At 44.6% G+C, this 27,786-nt stretch overlaps 1 protein-coding gene across 1 annotated transcript in view; it reads left to right on the top strand.

The window, feature by feature from the left end:
• The window catches only part of MYO1F (myosin IF), a 427,358-nt gene that overhangs the window by 62,096 nt on the left and 337,476 nt on the right, over positions 1 to 27,786 (top strand). The window contains exon 2 of the mRNA XM_073686285.1: positions 12,553 to 12,642. Coding sequence (XP_073542386.1) covers positions 12,595 to 12,642 — 48 coding nt within the window. The 5' untranslated portion in view covers positions 12,553 to 12,594. The remainder of the gene's footprint in view (positions 1 to 12,552; positions 12,643 to 27,786) is intronic.

Below are 27,786 nucleotides of genomic sequence, written 5' to 3'. Positions count from 1 at the left end.
CCAGGATGGAGGTCAAACGATGTACTCCTGGGAGGAGGATTCTCATCAGCCTAATCAGTGAATGGTGCTTTATACAGTGCCAGCTAGATAGACTCCTGGTAAAAGCACTGTGGGACACAGGAGCCCAAGCGAGCCTTTTAAATCAAGAATGGAGAAGGCGCTACCTGCCACATACCTGCCTTCAGTCGCTAAAAGAACTCTTAGGACCAGTGGAACTCCACGGCAAAGCTGTCAACCAGACCAAAATCCCATTCATAGGCTTCAGAGGAGCATGGAGACCTGTTTGGAAGGATTGAGGGACGATATCTGCCAGCCGTACTTGGATGACAGTGTGGTACACAGCAAAAACCTTCCGGGAGCATGTTGAACACGTGAGGACCATATTACAGCGGTATCAACAACACAGAGTTAAGTTGACCCTAAAGAAGTGTGAACTGTTCAAAAGGCAAGTCCGATTTCTAGGAAAAATTGTGTCCGGAGAAGGACATACCGTTAACCCAGCAGAAATCACTCCGGTACTGGCCTTAAAAGACAAGCGACCCTCTACTGTCATGGAGTTGAGGCAGATCTTAGGATTCCTCTGCTACTATCATACTTATGTTTGGAACATCTCCAGGATTGCCGCCCCACTACAGTGCTGGCCAAAAGTATTGGCACCCCTGCAATTCTGTCAGATAATACTCAGTTTCTTCCTGAAAATGATTGCAATCACAAATTCTTTGGTATTATTCTCTTCATTTAATTTGTCTTCAATGGAAAAATCACAAAACGAATTGTCCTAAAGCCAAATTGGATATAATTCCACACCAAACTTAAAAAAGGGGGTGGACAAAAGTATTGGCACCCTTTGAAAAATCATGCGATGCTTCTCTAATTCGTGTAATTAACAGCACCTGTAACTTACCTGTGGCACCTAACAGGTGTTGGCAATAACTAAATCACACTTGCAGCCAGTTAACATGGATTAAAGTTGACTCAACCTCTGTCCTGTGTCCTTGTGTGTACCACATTGAGCATGGAGAAAAGAAAGTAGACCAAAGAACTGTCTGAGGACTTGAGAAACCAAATTGTGAGGAAGCATGAGCAATCTCAAGGCTACAAGTCCATCTCCAAAGACCTGAATGTTCCTGTGTCTTCCGTGCGTAGTGTCATCAAGAAGTTTAAAGCCCATGGCACTGTGGCTAACCTCCCTAGATGTGGACGGAAAAGAAAAATTGACGAGAGATTTCAACGCAAGATTGTGCGGATGGTGGATAAAGAACCTCGACTAACATCCAAACAAGTTCAAGCTGCCCTGCAGTCCGAGGGTACAACAGTGTCAACCCGTACTATCCGTCGACGTCTGAATGAAAAGGGACTGTATGGTAGGATACCCTGGAAGACCCCACTTCTTACCCCGAGACATAAAAAAGCCAGGCTGGAGTTTGCCAAAACTTACCTGAGAAAGCCTAAAATGTTTTGGAAGAATGTTCTCTGGTCAGATGAGACAAAAGTAGAGCTTTTTAGGAAAAAGCATCAACATAGAGTGTACAGGAAAAAAAAGAGGCATTCAAAGAAAAGAACACGGTCCCTACAGTCAAACATGGCGGAGGTTCCCTGATGTTTTGGGGTTGCTTTGCTGCCTCTGGCACTGGACTGCTTGACCGTGTGCATGGCATTATGAAGTCTGAAGACTACCAACAAATTTTGCAGCATAATGTAGGGCCCAGTGTGAGAAAGCTGGGTCTCCCTCAGAGGTCATGGGTCTTCCAGCAGGACAATGACCCAAAACACACTTCCAAAAGCACTATAAAATGGTTTTAGAGAAAGCACTGGATACTTCTAAGGTGGCCAGCAATGAGTCCAGACCTAAATCCCATAGAGCACCTGTGGAGAGATCTCAAAATGGCAGTTTGAAGAAGGCACCCTTCAAATATCAGGGACCTGGAGCAGTTTGCCAAAGAAGAATGGTCTACAATTCCAGCAGAGCATTGTAAGAAACTCATTGATGGTTACCGGAAGCGGTTGTTCGCAGTTATTTTGGCTAAAGGTTGTGCAACCAAGTATTAGGCTGAGGGTGCCAATACTTTTGTCAGGCCCTTTTTTGGAGTTTTGTGTGAAATGATTAATGATTTGATTTTTGCTTCATTCTCTTTTGTGTTTTTTCCTTGCAAGCAAATTAAATGAAGAGAATAATACCAAACAATTTGTGATTGCAATCATTTTCAGGAAGAAACTGAGTATTGTCTGACAGAATTGCAAGGGTGCCAATACTTTTGGCCAGCACTGTATACCTCCTCTTGGGGGGAACGACAGAGCCACAACACCCACAGAGAAAAAGAAGAACGCGGGTAGGACCGGGCTTAAAAGAAACAACGCCTTTTCGTCCCAACAGCCCATTCTCTGGACAGTAGACCACAAGGAAGTATTGGAAGAACTAGTAGACTACCTGGTAAAACCACCCATCTTGGGATATCCTGATTTCAACTTACCATTTGTTCTTCATTGCGACGCTTCTCAAGTTGGACTGGGAGCTGCCCTGTATCAGCATCAAGATGGAAAATTGAGAGTCATCGGTTACGGTTCTAGAACGTTGATAGAAGAATTACCATCTACATTCCGGAAAATTGGAGTTCCTGGCATTGAAATGGGCTATCTTTGAACGATTTAGAGATTATCTCTACTACAGCAAAGACTTTGAGGTATACACTAACAACAACCCTTTGACCTATGTCCTCACTACAGCCAAACTGAATGCAATGGGTCAGAGATGGGTCACTGAACTAGCTGACTTAAATTTCAGCATCAAGTACAGGCCAGGAAAATGCAATGTGAATGCTGATGGATTGACGAGAATGCCACTAGAGCCTGAGAGAGATAATGTGTCACCAGCAGTATCTGTTTTAGTTAAAGAATGGATGAAGTTCTACCTCAGTGAAGACGGTATCCTGTATTGTAAAGGAGGACAAAACCGGCAGTTGGTACTACCCAGAGTATTCTGTAGATTGGTCTTCAAAGAACTCCATGAAAATATAGGACACCTGGGAGTTGAAAGGACAACCAACTTGATCCGTGAACGTTTCTTCTGGCCATACATGCAGAGAGACTGTTATGTTCTGCTACCAGAGCTAAGGAAAGAGAGGAGATCTGTCCCTACGATAGAACTCAGCTGAATCCCTACGATGTAACAGGGAACCTGATCCTGCGATCAGACCTGCTAAAGTCCTAAGCTAGTCTGTACGAAGACCTATAGATGTGGGGGAGGAATCCCTACAAGTACTAAGGACTGGGAGGAATATGGGACACCTCCTAACAGAAATAGTAGCAGACAGACGAACAAACAAAATATAAAGAACATAGAGGTCAGTAAACCAAGCAAACTAACAGAGCAAGACACAGAGCACAGGCTAGCTAGAAAGTAGATATACAATGAAGTCCAGCAAAGCCAGAAGGGCGGAGCAGGATTAAATAGGCCAACAAGGTCATGTGACCAGCAAAGGAAAAAAAAACTAACAGCAAGGTTCTAACAGTACCCCCCCTTCTAAGAGGATCCTCCGGATCCCCTAGGACCAGGCTTATCAGGAAATCTCCTGTGAAACGCTCTGATAAGTCTGGACGCGGAAACATCATCTGACCTCACCCAAGAGTTATCCTCGGGTCCGAAACCTTTCCAGGCCACAAGATACTGCAAACTACCTCTATACCGTCTAGAGTCAAGGATGCGAGAAATTTCATATTCCCCGTCCTCCACCACCGGAGGAACAGAGGCAGAGGCGTCACCATCCGACACAACAGCTTTTTTTAACAGAGAGACATGAAAGACCGGATTAATTCTCCAGGAGGTAGGAACCTCCAACCTAACAGCAGATTGGTTGACAACCTGAAGCACCTTAAAGGGCCCTACAAACTTGGGACCCAATTTCTTAGAAGGAATCCTCAACCGCAGATTCCTAGAGGACAACCAAACCATGTCACCAACAGCGAACAAAACCTCCTGTCGTTTCCTATCAAAGTAGTCTTTAGATTTTCTGTTGGCCTCCTGAAGATTACCACGCACATCCGTCCAAACTCTTTCCAAATCACCGGAAAAATTCTCCTCCTCAGGCACGGCAGATCCCAACTTGGAGAACGACCCAAACGACGGATGTCTCCCAGAACAACAAAAAAAAAGGCGAACAACCAGCAGAAGAAGATGTATGATTGTTCAGAGCAAATTCGGCAAGTGGCAGAAACTCAGACCACCCCTCTTGATTGTCTGCCACAAAACAACGCAAGAACTGCTCAACATCCTGGTTTTTCCTTTCTGTCTGGCCATTAGATTCAGGATGATATCCGGACGAAAACGACAAATGAATTCCCAACCTGTCACAAAAGGCACGCCAAAAACGAGCCACGAACTGAGGACCCCTATCAGAAACAATGTCAGTAGGAACGCCATGAAGTCTGACAATTTCCTTGACAAAGGCCTTAGCGAGAGTTTTAGCGCAGGGCAGTTTGATGAAGGGAACCAAGTGACACATCTTACTAAAACGGTCCACGACCACCCAGATGACAGTAAAACCCTCAGAGGGGGGAAGGTCAGTTATAAAGTCCATAGCCAAATGTGTCCAAGGAGCACTGGGGACCTCCAAAGGACAAAGCAACCCCGCAGCAGGAGTATGTGAGGACTTAGATCTAGCACATACAGTACATTGGCGTACCCACTTAATGACTTCCTTCTGCCATCCAGGCCACCAAAAACTGCGACCCACCAGTCTCTTGGTCTCAGAGATTCCGGGATGACCTGCCAACCGAGATTCGTGACACTCAACAAACAAATCTCTCCTAAAGGTCCCAGGCACAAACAACCTCCCATGAGGAGTGTTAGATGGGGCATTCTCCTGAGCTTTAAGAATCTCATCTTCCAAAACGGAGTCTAAAGCAGCTATCACAACACCTTCTTGTAAAATGTTTTCCTCTTTCTCAGCACCGACTATGGGAGAAAAACTGCGAGACAAGGCATCCGCCTTAACATTCTTAGTACCAGGGATGTAAGTAACGGAGAAATTAAACCGCGAGAAAAACAGTGCCCACCTAGCCTGGCGGGCATTCAGGCGCTTGGCAGCGTCAAGATATATCAGATTTTTATGATCCGTAAGAACCTGAACGGGAAATTCCGCACCTTCCAAGAAGTGGCGCCAGTGTTCAAATGCGAGTTTAATAGCCAATAATTCCCGATTACCAATATCGTAATTCAATTCAGTCTCCGAAAATTTTTTTGAAAAAAAGGCACAGGGATGTAATCCATCCCCGTTATCCTGAGACAATACTGCGCCAACCCCCACAGAGGAAGCATCAACCTCAACCAAAAACGGCCTAGTAACATCAGGCTGCATAAGGATGGGAGCAGAGGTGAACCTCTCCTTGAGATACACAAAAGCTTCAATGGCCTCAGAAGACCACTGAACCGCATCAGCACCTTTCCTGGTGAGATCAGTCAGAGGTTTGACAATACTAGAAAAATTTTTTATGAATTTTCTATAGTAATTGGCGAAACCCAAAAACCTCTGTATCGATTTCAAACCAATAGGCCTAGGCCATTCCTGCACAGCCTGAACCTTAACCGGATCCATCTCAAAACCTTTGCTGGAGATAATGTAGCCCAAAAAACTAATTCTCTGTACAGCGAACTCACATTTCTCCAGCTTAGCAAAAAGCGAATTGTCCATTAATAACTGTAATACCTCACGCACGCTCCGCCAATGAGACTCCAGATCTGGCGAATAAATCAAAATGTCATCCAAATACACAACCACATTTTTACCGATCAAAGGTCTAAGGATGTCATTAATCAGATTCTGAAAAAATGCAGGAGCATTAGTAAGACCAAAAGGCATAACCAGATTCTCAAAATGACCCACAGGAGTGTTAAAAGCAGTCTTCCATTCATCACCCTCCTTCATGCGCAACAGATTGTATGCCCCCTTAAGGTCAATTTTAGAGAACCACTTGGCCCCCAATAACTGGTTAAACAGATCAGGAATCAATGGCAGTGGGTAAGGATTGCGTACCGTAATTTTGTTAATCTCACGAAAATCCAGACAAGGACGTAAACCGCCGTCCTTTTTTTTTACAAAAGAAAATCCAACCGCCACAGGAGACTTAGAGGGCCTAATGTGACCGGCAGCCAAACTTGTCTGTATGTATTCCTCCAAAGCCTTCCTCTCAGGAATAGTAAGGTTAAATAAACGACTTTTAGGAAGAGTCGCTCCAGGGACAAATTCAATAGAACAATCATAGTCTCTATGGGGAGGCAAAACCTGCGATTCCTTCTCAGAAAAAACTCTCCAAAAATCCTGAATAGGAACAGGCAATTCTCCCCTATCCAAAGCTGCAATACGCCCGTTACAACACTTGTCATAACATTTATGGCTCCAGGATTTAATTTCACTGGTAGACCAATCCAGTACAGGATTGTGACATTTTAACCAGGGCAATCCTAATATTACTGGAGAAGGCAAGTTATTCAACACTACCAAATCCAATTTCTCATGGTGAACACCATTAATAGTGAGAGGAAATTCACAGACCTTGAGAGTAATATTCTTCAAAGGGGAGCCATCCACAGAAACCACAGCAATGGGGGATGATAAAGGTTCAGGTTTTAAATTGAGTTTTTCCACGAATCCCCCATCAATTACATTCAGTGTAGACCCGCAATCAACAAACACCCGAAATTCCATTAATTTTTCCTGAGCAATCGTGGAAGCAGCTAAAAATACACCCTTGGAATTTAAACAGGCAATACGGGCATAACTGACCATTTTTTTTTCTTTCTTCATACGAAGCTCACAGCCTTTAATCAAATGACCAGATTTTCCGCAATAGAAACACAAGCCTTTCGAAAAACGACGGTCTTTTTCTTGAGAGCGAGGTGCCACCGATCCAATCTCCATCGGTTCACCACTGTTAATACACACATTATCATAACCAGAAACTGACATAGCAGAGGATTTGCTCTCATTAACCCTAGCACGCAGTCTTCTATCCACCCGTATAGCTAATTGCATAGCCTGTTGCAAATCCTCAGGTGTAGGATAAGCAATTAGCAGGTCTTTAACCCTTTCACTGAGCCCAGCAAGAAATAGACTTTTCAGAGCAGAATCGTTCCACCCTGTTTGAGTGGACCAACGACGAAAATGTGTACAATATTTTTCGACATTACCGGATCCTTGTTTTAAACGTCTCAACTCAGTCTCAGCTGATGCGACACGGTCAGGATCATCATATAATAGTCCTAAAGCAGAAAAAAAACTATCCACTGATCTGAAGCATGTATCACTAGGTTGCAAAGAAAAGGCCCACTCCTGAGGCTCTTTGCGCAAAAGTGACATTATGAACCCTACGCGCTGGGATTCATCCCCAGAGGACTTGGGTCTCAAACGAAAATACAATAAGCAAGCATTTTTAAATGAAAAAAATTCTCGATGTTCACCAAAAAATAAATCCGGCAAACATACCTTAGGCTCCAAGAAATGTGCTCCAGAACAGTTACTCACGTGCTGACGGAGCTCGGCCACTTCCAGAGAGAGTCCCTGCAGGCGATGAGCCAAATCCTGAACCGACACCATGATGGAACAGAAAAATCTTTCCTTAGAGAATTTGCTGGCTGGACTTACTGTTATGTTCTGCTACCAGAGCTAAGGAAAGAGAGGAGATCTGTCCCTACGATAGAACTCAGCTGAATCTCTACGATGTAACAGGGAACCTGATCCTGCGATCAGACCTGCTAAAGTCCTAAGCTAGTCTGTACGAAGACCTATAGATGTGGGGGAGGAATCCCTACAAGTACTAAGGACTGGGAGGAATATGGGACACCTCCTAACAGAAATAGTAGCAGACAGACGAACAAACAAAATATAAAGAACATAGAGGTCAGTAAACCAAGCAAACTAACAGAGCAAGACACAGAGCACAGGCTAGCTAGAAAGTAGATATACAATGAAGTCCAGCAAAGCCAGAAGGGCGGAGCAGGATTAAATAGGCCAACAAGGTCATGTGACCAGCAAAGGAAAAAAAACCTAACAGCAAGGTTCTAACAGAGACATTGAGAGGTACATGACTAGGGAGTGTAGGTGTCTGAAAGATAAATGTCCCAACACATCAACCCGGGCACCTATAGAAAACATCCAATCTACGTATCCGTTTGAGATGGTCTCAATAGACTTTCTACATCTTGAGACGTGCAAGGGTGGTTACGAATACATATTGGTGGTGATGGACCATTTTACTCGATTTGCCCAAGCATATGCCACCACCAATAAAGCTGGTTAAACAGCGGCAGAGGAGATCTTCAATGATTTTGCTTTGAGGTTTGGGTTCCCTACGAGGTTACACCATGACCAAGGAAGAGAATTTGAGAACCAGCTCTTTGCCAAGCTAGGAAAGTACTATAGAATTAAGAGATCCCACACAACTCCCTATCACCCAGAGGGTAATGGACAAGTGGAACGTTTTAACTGGACATTATTGTCGATGTTGCACACTTTAACAGCTGACGAGAAGAAAGACTGGAAGAGTTTTCTGTCAAAAGTGTTACATGACTATAACTGTACAAAGAGTGATACAAAAGGTTACTCACCCTTCTTCCTATTGTATGGATGATCGCCATGACTGCCAATCGACATCATGTTCGATACTCTGGTGTCAGAGACTTACAGAATGTATTTGGAGTACGTTCGGAAATGGATGGAACGGATGGCAGAGGCATACAAAATAGCGTCCAAAGTGGTTACGCAAGGACAGAGCAAGAGTAAGGAGGACTATGATCGAAAATGTTATGGAGCAGAATTGGCACCGGGAAGCCGAGTGCTAGACAAAAACGTACGTGAGAAAGGTGGTCCAGGAAAACTTTGTTCGTACAGGGAAGACAAGGTGTATGTAGTCGTAAATAGGAAAGCCGATGACTGTCCAGTGTATGAAATCCGATTGGAAAGAGGGGACAACAAAACCAGAATAGTCCATCGGAATTTATTACTACCCTGTGATTATCTCCCACCACAACAAGACTTCCCAGAAGCAGACTGACATCGACCGAGATCGACTAAGGGACCACCACAGACTGAAGCTCCGGAGGTGGACAGTGACCTTGAAAGAGCACACCGTTGTATTTCTCGGACCGGCAAGGAGAGGGATGTACTATATTCAGGAGAGTGAACTAAGTCCCAAGGCTCCAGAGTTTGTACCAAGGAGTATAGATGAAGTCCAATTCAGATCTAATGATCGAACACCGGTCACTGAAGAGACCAATCGACACTAAGGAGTAACAGAATTACCAGACCAGATGGAAATGTACAATTCAAGAGAAATACAGGAACTTACAGAGGCAGTTCCAAGATCATCTGAGGAAGTACGAGAAATGAATTCAGCAGAAGAAACTCCTGTAACCAAAGAACCTGTGATATCTGAGGAACAACCCACCAGGATGATGTCGACTCGAGAAGTGAGGAGGCCCGTGATGCTGATGTACGAGACACTTGGAGAACCGAGTCAAGTGCCAAGGACTGTCGACTAGAAACAAGTATCTCTGCCTGCGGACCAGGTAAGCCCACATGAGTGGTATTCACCACCGAGAGACAGTATGGACAATGTTACCTGGTGGAAAGACTTGTTTTGGCCTAGTGAGAGAGAGAGCTGGTTGAAGATGTACGAAAAGCTCCAGCGGAGCTGATTGTTTTAATTGTGTTAATTGTTTATTTCTTACTGGAGTCCTACAAGAAAAAGGTCATAAGAATAGGTTGCTATCAATGCTTTTAAATGTTATACCAATTTGACAATGACAAATTTATATATATAGTTAGATATAGTTATAGTTTCACCACTGTCTCAGAATTGGTCAAATTGACCAATTAAGACAAATGTCGAGGACGACATTCAAAAAGGAGGGAAGAGTGTGACATGCAGATGTAGTGCTGTTGCTTCCAAAGCATCCAGCAACTGTTACAAATAACTCAAGCACAGGAGACAGGAAGTGTTGTGCTTCAGAAGCATCCAGCAACTACAGGAGTTAACACAGTCACAGCAGACAGGGAGCAACTAGAGGGGTTAACTCAGTCACAGCAGACAGGCAGTGTTTTAGTAGAGCCTCAGGGGGATTGTTGGGAACTTGTTATTGTAGTCTGGCTGAAGCCGAAGAGAAAGGTGGTGTGTTATCTGGTTCTGACAGAAGGCAACTGAACAGGATTCAGATCAGGAGAGAAACTAAACACAGGTCAGATAAACTCCCTGAACTAACAGTGCAGAGTATTATCGGGCAGGAAGATAAGGACTGGAAGGAATTGTGTCACAGGGATCATCTCCCTCATCAAACCCTCCCACATCCATCTCCATGCAGGATAAAGAATGCTGTGTACTATTGTGTCCTTGTGAAGGAAAAGCCTGTGGTTGTGTATGCATAGAAGTGCGCTGCTAAGAGATCTAATCTATGCTGAATTATGCTACTGAAGAGACTGTAATACTGTGCCTTGTGATGAAACTACTGTATTGTTACTGGAGCCAGTTGCTTTAGAAACTCAGAATTACTGTAATGAAGATTGTTGCTGTAATATCTCTGAATTGCACTAGCCGTGCTTCAGATTAAATTCCACTGTTAAACTGTTGAAAAAGACTCTTGTCAGATGTGTCTGTTCAGCAACTGAATCTATCGTGTGCCTGAGAGAAGCTGCAGCCTATGGTCGTCCTGAGTAACGGTTCCCCCAGGATTCCAAAGAATTCATGAAACCCGTCTCGCCCTCTCTGAACCTAGCGGTATGTGTGTAACATCAGGTTGCATCTCTGGAATAGAACCCTGATTCTCCATTACCCATTGTCACCATGGAACAGAGCCCACACAGCAAAGGGGGGTGGTCGGAAGGGAGAGCGGCTCGCTGTGCGAGCAGGTCCCAAAGCAGCAGGCATAAGAAAACAACCCTTGCACGGGGAGGGTGAGGTGAATCATCTCCAGAGGTCACCACGGCCGCCCTGCCTCGTGACCCACCGCACCCAAGGTGATGCACAGGGTCGATCAGGAGACGGGTGTGGGTGTCTATGCCGCGCCTCTGCCAAGCTTAGACCTGCCCCTGCCAGGGGGTTCTTTTTTGGGGTGGGATTCTATGTTATTTTAAGTCATTTCCCTATCCACATTTGGTGCATGGCACTTGTCCTGCTCTTACCTCCATTTTTCTTACTTTTGCAGCCCCCTAGCCCTTATGACCGTTTTACAGCCATTTTAAAAAACATTTTTGGTTCGCCATTGACTTCTATTGGGTTTGGGGTCAAGTTCGGGATCACGTTCGGATGCCGGACTGAACTTTGAACTCTAGTTCGGCGGAACTGTACGAATCCGAACATCCACGGGTTCGCTCATCCCTAATCATAAAGTAAATTCAAATTCAAATTTTATTTGCTATTACTAGAAAATATGCTGATGCATCTCACTATGTGACAAACTTCATAGTAAAACTTTTTAACCAAATGGAAACAAGGACGATCCCCCGGTGTGCCTCCATGCCGAACATAGTGGGGACCTGCTGGTAACCGTGGTCTTTTAAACCACGGCTCGGCAGCACATACATTTGTCATGACGGCCACCGGGAATGTCACTACGTGCTATGCACCGCGCGCAGACGTAGTCATGCGGCGAATAGCAGTGACGTTTAAAGGCCGCCGTTCTATCAAAGGCCGCACGTGTCAGCATGCGGCCTCTGATAAGCCAGTGAACATTGACCGTCACTGCTATGCGCCGGGCGCTGAAGTCGGTGAGCGGTGCATTGCAGTGATGTCAAGTGGCCTCTGGCCGGCGGCCTTTACATGTCCCTGCTATGTGCTACACACCGACGACAGTGTGCGGCCTGTGATGGGTCAGTGGTCATGTTAAAGACCATGCAAATATGATGCTACAAGAGGACATCACCAGGGGAGTGCAGGAAGGCAAGAAGATTTTTTTTCCTATGTGAATGGGCAGGGTAGTGAGTGGACATAGAGACCTAGGATGGGACAGCATAGGGGGCCCAGGATGGGGTGATACATAGGGGCCCAGGAAGAGGGAGGGGATACATAGGAGCCCAAGATAGAGGGGGAAAGGACCCAGGATGGGTGGATACATAGGGGCCCAGGATGGGTGGGGGGATACATATGGGCCTAGGATGGGTGAAGGCAATACATAGGGGCCCAGGATGGGTGTGGATACATAGGGGCTCAGGATGGAGGGGATACATGGGGGCCTAGGATGGGAGTTATTTTTAAATAAAGGGGCCCAGGATGGGTGACAATTACACTATGGGGGACAGAATGAGGTATTATTAGTTTATAGTGGCAAGTGGGGGCATAATTACTGTAGGGGCCACTCAGGGAACGTTATTACCGCTGTAATATAATTTACTTTTGAGGATACTGTCTTCTATGGAGGAACAAAAGAGAAGGCCCTGTTACTGTGCAGGGCGGCACTATGTCGCTTTTTTTTATTCATCTGCTGTAGTGTAGAAATCGGGAAAAGAGTGGAGAATGTGCTCTAGAAGTGATCATCGACTATTGATAACTGTGTGTTATTTTCCGCAGGGACGAGTCCTGGATGGAAGAAGTGATAGTGGTCTGTGCCAGATGAAGAAGAAAAGCGAAGATGAAGGACTTGAAATAGAAACGTCACTGGTGAGTCAGTGTATTACATGTACACTTACACTATACAGTATACACAGAGCTCCTGTGAATAATGTCAGTGGTGATCACTGTATTACCTGTACACTATATACAGATCTCCTGTGAATAATGTCGCTGGTGCTCACTGTATTATCTGTACACTGACACTATATACAGAGCTCCTGTGTATAATGTCAGTGGTGATCACTGTATTACCTGTACACTATATACAGATCTCCTGTGAATAATGTCGCTGGTGCTCACTGTATTATCTGTACACTGACACTATATACAGAGCTCCTGTGTATAATGTTACCAGTGATCCCTGTATTACCTTTACACTGACACTATATACAGTTTTCCTGTGTATAATATCACTGATGACCACTGTATTACCTGTATACTATATTCAGAGCTCCTGTGTATAATGTGACTAGTGATCACTGTATTACCTGTACACTATATACAGAGCTCCTGTGTATAATGTCACCAGTGGTAATATTTGTGTTATTAGCATTGTGATTTTTATTCTTGATCATTATTGTAGTATTATTCGGTCACTATGTGGTGGTAAAATGTGGTCTAATCATGATGTGGCGGTATTTGTCCCTTGTATGTGATATTATTTGGTTACTATGTGGTGGTGATATGTGGTCAGGTCATGGTGTTGCAGTATTTGTTCCTTGTATGCAGTATTATTCGGTTACTATGTGGTGGTAAGATGTGGTCTGGTTATGGTGTGACGGTATTTGTTCCTTGTATGTAGTATTATTCGGTCACTATGTGGTGGTAAGATGTGGTCTGGTCATGGTGTGACAGTATTTACTCCCTGTATGTAGAGATTTAATTACTTGGACGTTTAACTCTCCCCTGTCCTGTGTCTATTACACAGTAGCAAATATGCACTTACAGAGGTTCTCCGGTGAAAACAAGTAATCGCCTATCCTAAGGCCATGTTCACATGTTCAGTATTTGGTCAGGATTTTACATTAGTATTTGTAAGTCAAAACCAGGAATGGGTGAAAAATACAGAAGTGGTGATATGTTTCTATTATCTATTATTTTATCGTCATTAGACTGGAGTGGCATGTATGACTTGACCACTGATCCATTCATTCCCTTAGTGGTTGCGAGCGCTGCTCTTGTTTTTTTTTTCTGCAAGCCCCAAAGAGGATGAATGGAGCTGTGGTCAGACATCTCACCTGCCGCTTCATTTTAAAATCGAGATAAAATGGGGTTAAATCCTGAGTACGCCGATACCCAATATGTGGTGAAAAACTACAGTTTGGGCACACGGCAGGGCTCGGAAGGGAAGGAGTGCCAATTAAAGTCTGGAACGCAATTTTGGCTGGAATAGATTGCAGCTGCCATATTACAGTTGAAGAGCTCCTGAGGTGCCAAAACAGCAGAAACTCCAAAAGTGACCCCATTTTGGAAACTACACCTCTTGAGAAATTTATCTAGGGGTGTAGTGAGCATAATTGTTCCTCAGGCGATTCACAGAAATGTATAACATTGGGCTGAGTCAATGGAAAATTACCATTTTTTCCACTAAAATGTCGCTCTGGCCCCAAGTTTTCAATTTTCAAAAGGGATAATAGGAGAAAATGGACAGTACAATTTGTTTCACAATTTCTCTTAAATACGCCAATACCCCATATGTGTTCAAAGACTACTTTTGAGGCACGGTGCAAAGCTCAGAAGGGAATGAGCACCATACTGGAGTTCATATTTTGCTGAAATAGTTTGAGGGTGCCATGTCACATTGGCAGAGCCTCTGAGGTGCTAGAGCAGCAGAACCTCCATAAGTGACCTCATTTCACAAACTACACTTCTCAATGAATTCATCAAGGGGTGCAGCGAGCATTTTGACACCACATCTTCCTCACAGAATTTTATAAAACTGGGCGATGAAGAAAGAATAATTACATTTTCACAACTAAAATGTTGTTTTAGCCCCAAGTTTTTAATTTTTTTAAGGGCTAATAGGAAAAATTGGTTCTACACAGTGGAAAGCTGAGAAGGAAAGAATCGCCATATTGTAGTGCAGATCTTGCTGCTTTGGTTTGCGGGTGCCATGACTCACTGCAAGAGCCCCTGAGGCACCATAACAGCAGAACCCTTCATAAGCGGCCCCATTTTACTACACCTCTCAATTAAATCATCTAAGGGTGCAGTGATCATATTGACACCACAGGTGTGTAACAGAATTTTATACCATTGGGCAGTGAAGAAAAAATAATTACATTTTACCACAAAAAATTTGCTTTAGCCCCAGATTTTAGATTTTCACATGGGGAAATTGCTAAAAATGGCAAAAAAAATTGTAACACAATTTCTGCTGAATGTGGCAATATCGTATATGTGGCTGTACAGTACTGCTTAGCCACATCGTGAGACTCAGGAGGGAAGGAGCGCTATTTGACTCTCGGAGAACAAATTATTGTAGACTAGCTTGCAGACTCCATATACAGAGCCCCTAAGTGCCAGAATAACAGAATCCCCCCTCAAGTGACCCCATTTTGGAAATTAAACCCCTCTGGGAATTTATCTACAGGTGTAGTGATGACTTTAACTCTATAAGTGTTTTTCCAGAAACAAGCAGCAGTGGATGTTCCTGAGTGAAAATTGAAAATCTGCGATTGTAGTGCCCATACATTGTAGTGCCCAGTACATTGCGATGTCCCTACATTGTCGTGCCCATATTTTGTGAGCAGCTCGTGATTCTGGAGACATGGACCCAGTAAATTAAGCAGGCTCTCATCGCTACAGAAATGTCAAAAATGTGGACGCTAAATGTGGTTTAGGCAAACACTGGGGCTCAGAAGGGAGGGGGCATTTGGATTTGGGAGCACAGAATTTGCTGGATTTTTTTTGGGGAGGCGAGGAGCCAGAGTGCTTTTCCAGGGCTTTTGTACTACCAGTAAAATGGAACCCCCCTATATTTCCGAGAACAGAAGACAGACCTGAGTGGGGACTTGCTTTTTGTGTGGATTAAGTTAAAGCTTTTATTGGGAGCATTTCACATAACATTTTAGATCACATTTACCCTGTGGTCTACGCTGAGCACTCACATCGGGATTTCCATCTCTATCTTCAAATGACTTGGATGAAACCCGAGAGGGATCCATTCAGTATAATTAGGCAGCAGAGTTACTCTGGGCTCTTTCCGGTTTTTATTCAGCAGTTTCCTTCTTTTCAGAGGTGCACAAAACTGTGGCCGACCTGGCTTTTATGAACGCTTAAAAGGACGGACACCGCTGGACCATAGGCCAGATGGCGTCCAAAGTGTCTCCATTTGCCTCATTATAGGGAACATTCCACTGAGGGTTCCGTCTGAATCACGTATTTCAGAGATTTACATGGAAACCCAGGTGTAAGCGCTCAGCGTAGAGTGCAATATAAATGTGAGCCGAGCCTTACTGTGATCTTGGGGAAGCAGAATGAACAATCAACAGCAGGTCAAGAATAGGTTTTATTTTTAACGCCGTTCTCCGTGCGGTATATGGGAATAGACAACTTTATTCTTTGGGTCAGTGTGTTTACAGTGATACAAGATTAATATTCTTTTTTATGTTTGGCTACTATTACACGCTAAACAACGCCATATTTTGAGATCTATCATTTTTCTATATTTCTGCAGACAGAGTCAAGTGAGGACTTTTTCGGGCACATAACGTTTTTGATCGATTTCTATTCCAATTTTTGGGAGGCAGAATGAACAAAAACCAGCAATTGAGGAATAGTTTTTATTTTTTTATGCCGTTCACCGTGTAGTAAAAGTGATATGATAGCTTTATTTTTCAGGTCAGTACTATTACAGTGATACCACATTGATATCTTTTTTTATGTTTTGCCGCTTTTACACAATAAAAACTATTTTAGAGAAAAAATAATTGTGTTTGCAGCGCTATATTATGAGAACTATAGCTTTTTTATTCTCTACTGATGAGCTCTATGGTGGCTTGTTTTTTGTGGGACAAGATGACGTTTTCAGTTATACCATTTTTATTTCCATTCAAGTTTTTGTTCTTGTTTTATCATATTTTTTGTTAGGTGGTATGATGAAAAAGTATAGTTTTTTGCCACGTTTTTTATTTATTTATTTTACGATGTTCACTGAAGGGTTTAACTAGTGTGACAGTTTTATAGATCAGGTCGTTCTGGAAGTGGTGATACCAAATATGTGTACTTTTTTCATTTATTTTTGATTTGACATAAATATATCCATTTACTGGTATAAAAAAATATTTATTTTGTGATTTTTTTTTTTTTTTTTAAAAATGTACTTTTGTTTTTAACTTAGTCTCTCTATGGGACTTTAAATTTATAACTCTGATCGCTTATTTAATGCATAATGCACCAGCATTGCAATGCGTTATACCTGTCAGTGCTGCACTGACAGAAACCTCTTAGACCATGTTTTAAGCATGGTCTAACTAGGCTACCATAGCTGGCAGACCCGGGGGTCATCATGACAACAATTGGGCCCTTGCAATGATGTTGCGGGGGTGCCGAACGGAATGGAGAGGGAGCCCCCCTCCCTCTCCTAGCCTCCCAAGTGCATTGATCGATATTGATTACAGCATTTAGGGGGTGAAACAGCCGGAGGCAGTGTGGGTACTGCTCCTGGCTGTGACAGCCATTGCTTGGCTTTCATGTAAGCCAGTGGTGGGGAATCTTTTTTCTGCCAAGAACCATTTTGATATTTATACCATTCTTTGGGGGCCGTACAAATCGTGCGCAACCTCTGCCCACAAACTATGTCCTGTCACTGGTACTGGTGTCAGGACATAATCTTTCACTGCACGCTCCTCAGCGTTCAATAGTGAACACTGCATACGAGTGCTCACTGAACAAGAAGAAATTAATGGGCCCCTGGCCGTCAAAATACAGCTGCCAGCCCAAGCACTGTGGTTCCTGGGAATCTGCCAGAGGGCCGGATAAAAAGTCATTCAGGCCGGGCTCCTGAAGTTTCCCACTCCTGATATAAGCCAAGTTCCAGGAGGCGATCGCTTGGGCAAAGCTCCTGTTAAGCGCACGATCGCCATGACATACCTATACTTTAAAGATCGGGAACCCCTTCCCGATCATGACGTATAGATACGTCAAAGGGGTTAAAGGGGTTGTTCCAACAAATAAAGTACATTTTAATTATTAGATCTTGGAATATTAATAAGTTCCACAATTGGATGTGATCAAAGAGTTCCTGTGCTGAGATAATCTTATAAATGTGCCCCTGCTATGTATGGTTATTTGCTGTGTCCAACCATGCCGAGCTCTTCAGGTTCATGGTTGACACATACCACATCTCCTGGCCAAGGAGGAAAGTATAAGTCACTTCTGATAAGTGAATATACAGATGGAACACCAGAGGCTCACAGCTGCTGCTTTCTGAGGTAACACATTTCCCTGCCCGAGGAAACACATTTCCTTAATTTATCACAGTAGTGAGTGTTTCTGCCACGTCATAAGTCCTGTGATCTCATCATAAATCAAGTCAGTGACATATAAGCTCAGATCCTACATCACTGATTTGATTTATGATTAGCTCAGAGGGCTGGAAATGAGGCAGAACCATTCACACCTGTCAAAGAAAAAGGAAATGTGTTACCTCAGAAGGCTTTGCATGATCGGACTAAGCAATTACACAGTACTCATTTATAAGATTATCTCAGCACAGAAATTGTTATTTTAACACATCCAATTGTGGAACTTATTATTATTCCAAGATCTATTGATTAAAATGTTATTTGTTCGTTGGATTACTCCTTTAATTCTTAGCTCATTAGTGTGGGTCTGGGATCTAAGGTCCCCACCCATCGCTCAAAAGACCTCTTAGAAGACAGGAGCCTATGGTTTTCCACTGCTTCCGCTCCATGCTGTAGCATCGGCGTCTCTGCCCCATGCTAGGCAGAGACGCCGTCCCTCTCACCTTCCTGTTCAGCGCACGGCGTCCTCCAGCGCTCCTTCCCTCGCTGCTGCCGGCGCGCGCTCCTTCCCGGGCACTGTGCTTAGGGCGCGCGCGCGCTCCCCCTCTCTTAAAGGGACCGCGCGCGCCATCCTAAGGAGCCCCCGGCCAATAGCCGGAGGACTTCCCATATATAAGGCACCTCCTCCAAAATGGAGGTGCCCGAGCAAAGTTGTTGCAAAGCATACTCACCTCTGCTTCAGCCCTCAGGTCCCATTGCCAGCCTGACTACCAGTCCTGTCTGCCTGCTTGTCTTCTCTTCAGCCCGACAGTCTGTCTCCTGCATCCGCCAGTCTGTCTATGGGCTAGTCCACCTGCGGACCAGGAAGCACCTGCCAGTTACCTGCCTGCCAGCCAAGAGACTCTTACCTGCTCTGCCGTCACTTCCCGTGACCACCTGCCTGCCTGCCAAGAGACTCTTACCCGCTCAGCCGTCACTTGCCGTGACCACCTGCCTGCCAGCCAAGAGACTCTTACCTGCTCTTCCGTCACTTCCCGTGACCACCTGCCTACTCACCCAGAGACTGCTACCTACCTGTTGTGTCCACCCGCTACTCCGGTCAGTCCCAGCTATCTGACCCGTGGGAGCCACCTGCTCTATTACAAGGTCATCCCCAGAATAACACCTGCCCCTCGGGTTCCCTCCGTGTTCCAAGGCACAGAGGTTCCACCACCCAGCCCCGTTACATATGCTGTGTATGCACTCCTGTTTCCTGATAAGCACTTTTTAAGAGGTCTTTTGACTGATATAAAAAAAGCCCCTAATATAAGCAGGCTGACAATCACCATATGCACAAGCAAAACATTTGTTTGAGGGGTGAAATAATTTTTACGCTTGCTGAAATATCATCATTCTCGTCAGCAGATCGTTCTGTGTGTACATGTACTGATGAAAATAACACTATTCTATGTGCACAGATCGATCTGTACACATGAAAGTGCGATCAGCCTGTCTAACAGGCTATTTAACGATTGTCGATCAACTTTATAGAGCCGGTTGGCTTACGTTTAAAGGCCGTGATTATCCAGTGTAAAATAACCCTTAAATCGAGCTGCCCTATAGGTGATGTCTTCTCTGGTTAGAGTTGTTCTCATCCTTTTTTTCTTCATCGTGTCTTGATGCCATGATGACTTTTCACAGCCAGTGACACTCTCTGCAGACTTCCTTCTTCTCTGGTTTTCTGCAGCACATTCCCACACCATGACCGTAAAATAAAAATGTCATTATAATGCCGGCGGAATAAAAATAACCACCCATGCTATGCCCTAAATAAGACTTACACTGTGCCCAGTGACATAGTTAGGGTTTTGGTTCAGGGGGGCGAAACTTCTGAGTGGGCCCCTAACCAGGTAACCCTGATTACAAAAATAGTGGCACACCCAGATAGTGGATGTAGGAGAACCTCAGCAGATGACAGCACTGTTACTGAAAATAATCTCTATACAAAGACCATCACTGCTATTACTGCCATATGGTGACATATTGCTAGATACCAGTCCTTCAGAACATATAAGAGATCTCAGCACAGTTATATATAGTAACTTACAGCTGACGTTCTTTCTGATTAAACTGTTCACTTTTCCCGTCTTTTCCATCTGGCCCAGACCGACACGACGATTTCTCCATCCAGGACTCAGAGTCTCAGGTCTGCAGAGATCACAACAAAGTCACATTTGACTCCTTACATTTCAGGCCCCGTCCCCATCTATTCCCAACCTGCACAAACACCTCTTTCTGCTGATACCTCAATACTGAGCCTCTGTTGCTGTACGTGTCCATATTACTGCACTTTCTGTGTGCTCTCAAGATGGTAAAACAACCCTCTAGAAAATAGTAATGCAGTGTGCAAGTGCCCTAGAAAATATTGACCACATTTTGCCCCCTAGAAAGTAATAATGCCCTTTGTGTGTCCCTCTGACAGTCACAATAACCTGAGTTCCCCTATAACGATAAGTGCCCACTTAACATTTAATAATGTTCTGAGTCTCCCCCCATGTACAGCTCCCCTATACACAGTATGATGCTCTCTTATACACAGTATAATGCCCCCTCACTGTATAGTACTCAACACACAGTATACTGACCCCTTAGTAGCCTCCAAACTGATGTCTCCAACACTGTATGATGTACCCCACACTGTGCAAAGACCCCACATTATCTCCCACACTGTATGATGGCCCCCACACTGTGCAAAGATCCCATATTATCTCCCACACTGTATGATGGCCCCCACACTGTGAAAAGACCCCACATTATCTCCCACACTGTATGATGGCCCCCACACTGTGCAAAGACCCCAAATTATATCCCACACTGTATGATGGCCCCCACACTGCACGAAGACCCCACATTATCTCCCACATTGTATGATGGCCCCCACACTATACAAAGACCCCACATTATCACCCACACTGTATGATGGCCCATACACTGTGCAAAGACCCCACATAATCTCCCACACTGTATGACCCTAACCGTAATCCCCACGCTGTATAAATAACCTCCATATAGTATAATATGCCAGATAGTCCTCAATATAGTATAATGCACTCCCCATTGGCAGAGTCAGTAGGATAATCCCCCCATAGGCAGTCTGTAGCATAATCCCCCCACCCCCCCATAAGCAGTCTGTAGCAAAATCCTCCCACCCCCCATAGGCAGTCTGTAGCATAATTCCCCCACTCCCCCATAGGCAGTCTGTAGCATAACCCCCCACCCCGCATAGGCAGTCTGTAGTATAATCCCCCAACAGGCAGACTGTAGCATAATCCCCTCACCCCCCCCCATAGGCAGTCTGTAGCATAATCCCCCCAACCCCATAGGCAGTCTGTAGCATAATCCCCCCAAAGGCAGTCTGTAGCATAACCCACTCCACCCCCCATAGGCAGTCTGTAGCATAAAACCCCCAAGCCAATGGAAATTTGCTAATCCAGCCAATGGAAATTTGCATTAACTTCAGTCTTGAGATTCAATGTTTACTGCTCTTCTTGACAAAGCATTGCATCTGTGATGTTCCACTGGCTTACTGGCTTAATGTGCCTGTCTTGTTAACAGGTGGTCATGAGTTCAAATCTGCTGAGTGCCTTTTTCTGTTTCCTACCATTAAAGCTTTCTATCAGGCCAATGGAAATTTGCATTAACTTCAGGCCTGATATAGAATGTGTATTAAGTGTTCATAAAGAACAAAATGTCATTGTACGCTGTATGCATTGGCATTAAGAATAACATAGTAAAAGCAATGGATTTCTTTTTGCACTTATCTATTAGTGATTCAATGTTTACTGCTCTTCTTGACAAAGCATTGCATCTGTGATGTTCCGGTGGCTTACTGGCTTAATGTGCCTGTCTTATAAGCAGGCAGTCATGAGTTCAACTCTGCTGAGTGCTTTTTTTCTGTTTCCTAACAATAAAGCTTTCTATACAGCCAATGGAAATTTGCATTGTGAGATATAGAATATGTATTAAGTGTTAATAAAGAGCAAAATGTCATCATACGCTGTATACATTGGCATTACGAATAACGTAGTAAAACCAATGGATTTCTTTTTGAACTTACCTATTAGTGATTCAATATTTACTGTTCTTCTTGACAAAGCTTTGCATCTGTGATGTTCTGGTGGCTTACTGGGTTAATACAACTGTCTTGTAAACAGGAGTTTGTGAGTTCAAACCCACAGAGTGACATTTTAGATTTATTCACAAAAAAGATTTGTATCCAGTGTAAGGTAGCACTATTCATCACGCTGGGGTACTCGCTTCACCGGGTCAATTACAGCACACATACAATGTTTTCTGGTAATATGTAGTCCAGCAGTTTATTACACATCATAAACCGCACATAACATAGTCCATCTCAGAGGCTCTCAGGAATGTTACACATGCATCCTAGAGCCTTTTCAGTGGCAGCTATGCCTGCTTGGCTTCAAATACAGACTTCAGCAAGGTACAGCAACAATATTCACTTATAGCGCCGATTTACCTTTGCCGGGTCTCAGCTGCTTCTATCAGCTCGGTTCTGCCACAGCTGTGGCTTTAAGGCTTCCCAGACGTAGTCTCCAAGCCACGTGCCTTCCAAGGTTACTGGTATCTCAAACACAGGGATCCAGCCTCTGCCTTCCAGGCTAGTGAAGTCCCACACAGGGACCAGGCCACTCCAGCCCTCACCAGGCCACTCTCTCTGTCTCTGTTTCAAAACCACCAGGATTTATATATCCTTCTGTGCACACAGGACCTGTGATGATGTCACAGTTATGTGATCAGTCACTTGAGGGGGAGGTAAATGGTCAGCCAGAACACACCCCCTGGACATTTTAGCAATGCAGCAAGCCGCTGCATTACACCAGCCAATGGAAATTTGCATTAACTTCAGGCTTGAGTTAGTGCAATTGTGAGTTATAGAATGTGTATTAAGTGTTCATAAAGAAAAAAATGTCATCATACGCTGTATATATTGGCATTACGAATAACATAGTGAAACCAATGGATTTCTTTTTGAACTTACCTATTAGTGATTCAATGTTCACTGCCCTCCTTGACATTTGTTTTGACCTGTGATATTTTGGTGGCTTACTGGGTTAATGCGCCAGTATTATAAGCAGGTGGTCGTGAGTTCAAATCCACTGAGTGAGTTTTTCTTTTTCCTCACAATAAGGCCAATGGAATTTCCAGGCAATGGAAATTTGCATTAACTTCAGGCCTGATATAGTGCAATTGTGAGATATAGAATGTGTATTAAGTGTTCATAAAGAACAAAATGTCATCATACGCTGTATACATTGGCATTACGAATAACATACATGTAGTAAAACCAATAGATTTCTTTTTGAATTTACCTATTAGTGATTCAATGTTCACTGCTCTTCTTCAAATCACTTTGTCCGTTGGAAGTGCATTGAGCTGTAGGGTGGATTGCTGCTAAAAGGGGGGAAAAAAAAAAAAAACTCTTTAAATCTTCTTCCTTAGCGAGTGTGAACGAGCTGAGTGTGACCGGAGTGTAAGTGCAAATGGAAGTAAGTGTGTGACTTGTTTGTCAGTGACTTGGATTCAGGGAGTTTGGAAGGGAGGAATTTGGACTGAATTGATGTCTGTATTTTATTAATTCTTTACATTTCTTTTTGCTTAACATTTCTGTCTAGTGCAATCTCCATTAGGAAATGAGCTCCATTATTGACAATGCTATCCAGTGTACATCTTGCCACATGCATGCAATCCTTGAACAGCCGGTCGTGGATGCATACTGCTGTGCGAGATGTGTGCACGTTGTGCGTTTGGAAGCCCAGGTACTGGATCTAAATGAGCAGCTGGCAACACTGAGATCCATTGACAATATGGAAAGGAGTCTCCTGCTCACTGAGGTAGATGTGGGGGAGGGTGGTAGTAGGGAGCTGCAGGACAGTGAGGCATCTAGCTGGGTGACAGTTAGAAGGGGGGTAGAGGGAAGAGTGCCAGGGAGGCTAGTCCTGATCTGGCACACCCCAATAAGTTTGCAAAGTTGGCAGATGAGGGGGGTGTCGGTACAAGGGTAGCACTGCTGCAGCAAGGCATGCCCTCTGAAAGCTGGAGGAGTGTCAGCTCCAGTAAGGGGGGAAATAGGAGAGCAGTGCAGGCCAGGCAGGTGCTGGTAGCGGGGGACTCAATTATTAGGGGAACAGATAGGGCAATCTGTCACAAAGACAGGGATCGTCGAACAGTGTGCTGCCTACCTGGCGCTCGAGTCCGACACATCGCTGATCGGGTTGACAGATTACTGGGAGGGGCTGGTGAGGACCCAGCGGTCATGGTGCACATTGGCACAAATGACAAAGTTAGAGGTAGGTGGAAGGTCCTTAAAGATGATTTCAAGTAATTAGGCTGCAAGCTTAAAGCAAGGACCTCCAAGGTGGTATTCTCTGAAATACTACCTGTGCCACGTGCCACGCCAGAGAGGCAACAGGAGATTAGGGAGATAAATAAATGGCTCAGGAACTGGTGTAGGAAGGAGGGGTTTGGGTTCCTGGAGAACTGAGCCGACTTCTCAGTTGGCTACAGATTCTATGCTAGGGACGAGCTGCAAATCAATCGGGAGGGTGCAGCTGTGCTGGGGGACAAAATGGCTAGAAGGTTGGAGGAGTGTTTAAACTAGGGATTGGGGGGGAGGGTATTCATTTTATAGGTGGGGAAGATAAGTGCAAATAGTGTCCTGGGCACAAATAAAGAAATTGGGGGTGGGGTTAGAACAGTCAATATAGTAAGAAGAAATAGAGGTACAGGGAGATACATAAAATGCATGTACACTAATGTCAGAAGCCTCACCAATAGTGTTGAGCATTCCGATACTGAAATATTGGGTATCGGCCGATATTCGCGGTATCGGAATTCCGATACTTAATTCCGATACTTTTACAATATCGAATACCGGAATCGGAAGTTCCCATAATGCCTGCGCTCAGCTGTGATCCAGCCTGTCATCAGAATGCCATCCCAGCGTGGGAGAATTCTCCTGATTGTTTAAAAGCCGGCGGGCGGTAAAAAGCCGCCGGCTTTTAAACAATCACACAGCCCCATACTGCTTCCCCGCAGCCTCCCACCCCGATCCTCCGCTCCCCTCGCCACCTCCCATCCCGATCGTTAGTTAGGACCGGGCGGGGAGCGCAGCACCAAGGAGCGGGGAGCGAAGGACCCGGGCGGGGAAGCCGGCAGTGAAAAGACTTCACCGCCGGCTTTCCCGTTCTGTGCTGCGCTTTACCGCCGGTTATTTCAAATGAACAGCTGAGGTATCAGGTGATGCCGATCAGCTGTTCATTTGAAGTAGCCGCGGTGCCCTCAGAGGGTTCATGTGAGTTCATGCTTGACTGCATTGCATGAACTCACATGAACTTTCCAACTGCCACACAGGTCAGCCTCACCTCCCAGACCATCAGACCCGTCATGATTAGTGTGTGCGCGGTGTCTGTGCGTGTGTCTGCGAGTGTGTGCGGGGTGTCTGTGCAATGTCTGCGGGTGTGTGCGGTGTCTGTGCGATGTGTGCGGTGTCTGTGCGATGTCTGTGCAATGTGTGCGGTGTCTGTGCGATGTCTGCGGGTGTGTGCGGTGTCTGTGCGATGTGTGCGGTGTCTGTGCGATGTCTGCGGGTGTGTGCGATATCTGCGGGTGTGCGCGGTGTCTGTGCGATGTCTGCGGGTGTGTGCGTGCAGGCAGACATAGGCCGATGTGACACTACTACTCCCATCGGCCTATGTCTGTCCCCCGTCCACTCGTGCCAGCAGGATCAGCTCGATGGGAGCAATAGTTCCCATCAGCCTGATCCTGCTATATAAATTGCCCTACTGTGTCCCCAATAAATTTTAAATACATGTCATTGGTGGCCAGTGGTTACCTACAATAAATTAGTTTATACATTACCTGTCCCCGCCGATCGCCACCTAAAATAAAGTAAAAAATAAAAAACTACACCTATACTCACCTAGACACCTAATTTCCCGAAGCCATCGATCTCCTGTAATAAAATATAAAATAATAAACCACAACCTTATCCTTACCCCTCCGTAGTAGTCCACGAGTGTCCCACGATGATCTCCAGTTTAGAGTTTAGAGCAGCTACATAGAATGTGACCGCTCTGAACCGCTGCCGCCGCTAGAATGACAGCATAGGCGGGTTCGCCGGAGTTCAGGCAGCGCTGCTCCGGTTAGCTCCTTTACGGCCCTGCTGTATCGTGAGAAATTCCCACGGTACAGCAGTGCTGTAAAGGAGGTCTCCGGAGCAGCGCTGACTGAATGCACTCCGGTGACCTCAGTCAGTGGCTCCCGCTGCCAGGAGCGGACGTGTTCCCGGCAGTGTGAGCTTGCAGCAGCCATGCACAGCTGTCACCATCTCCAGATGTGACAGCTGTGCATGGGAGATCAGCGCAGGAACGTGGACAGGTAACTATTTTTTTTTAGTAAACTAAGAATTAAATAAAATGGTGTGTTTTATTTCAAATAAATTATTTTTTTCTGGGTGTAGTGTGTGTTTTTTCTTTTTAACACTTTGTAGGTTAGTAACAGGCGTGTCTTATAGATGCCCATCATTACTAACCTGGGCTTCATGGCAGCTGGCGCTGACATGAACCCCACCACTATTACCCCCCTGCCACCGCTACAGGGCAGTGGGAAGAGCGAGGCTAAGTGCCAGAATTGGCGCATCCTATGGATGCGCCATTTCTGGGGCGGCTGACGGCTGGTGTTTCTAGCCTGGGAGGGGGCCAATATTCATGGCACCCTTCCTGGGCTATTAATATCAGCCCCCAGCTGTCTGCCTAGCCTTTGCTAGCTATTAAATTAGGGGGGACCCCACATCATTTTTTGGGGGGGTCCCCCATTTTAATAGCTAGTAAAGGCTAGGTATTCAGCTGGGGGCTGATATTAGTAGCCTGGGAAGCTCTATGGGTATTACCCCCTTCCCAGGCTTCAAACATCTGCCCCAGCCGTCTGCTTAACCTCCGCTAGAGACTAAAATTAAGGGGAACCCCACGCCAATTTTTTTTTAAATAAATCCTTTATTTTAACACTAAATGACAAGTACAGTAATCAACACTGTCACTGTACTTCTTATATATGTGACTGACATGTTTCTATCTATCTAATCTATGTATGATTCTCTATTCCTTCTATTCTAAATTGTCGGGTACAGATGCTGAATTGCCGGCCGGCTTTTTTAAAGAGACGGTGCATGAAAACACTATTATTTTTTTAAATAAATCCTTTACACTAAATGACAAGTACAGTAAGCAACACTATCACTGTACTTCATATATATGTGACTGACATGTTTCTAGCTATCTAATCTATGTGTGAAGCTCTATTCTGTCTGTTATAAATTGTCGGGTACCGCTGCTGAATTGCCGGCCGGCTTTTTTAAAGAGACAGTGCATGAAAACACTAATATTTTTTTAAATAAATCCTTTACACTAAATGACAAGTACAGTAAGCAACACTGTCACTGTACTTCATATATATGTGACTGACATGTTTCTATCTATCTAATCTATGTGTGAAGCTCTATTCTTTCTGTTGTAAATTGTCGGGTACCGGTGTATGCCGCTGATGAATTGCCGGCTTTTCGCGTAATACATTCTACATTATTGTTAGTTGTTTTCCTTCATGTAGAATTAACCTACAAGGAAAGAAAGGGTTTATTTTCATTCCGATATTTGTGTCCCATTGACTT

This window comes from Phyllobates terribilis, unplaced genomic scaffold (genome assembly GCF_046119375.1).
Source record: "Phyllobates terribilis strain yellow unplaced genomic scaffold, ASM4611937v1 Scaffold_1__5_contigs__length_1240528914, whole genome shotgun sequence".
In the NCBI taxonomy this organism is placed as follows: domain Eukaryota; kingdom Metazoa; phylum Chordata; class Amphibia; order Anura; family Dendrobatidae; genus Phyllobates; species Phyllobates terribilis.
The sequence above is the reverse complement of the archived record's forward strand: the minus strand, read 5'-3'. Positions and strand labels throughout refer to the sequence as shown.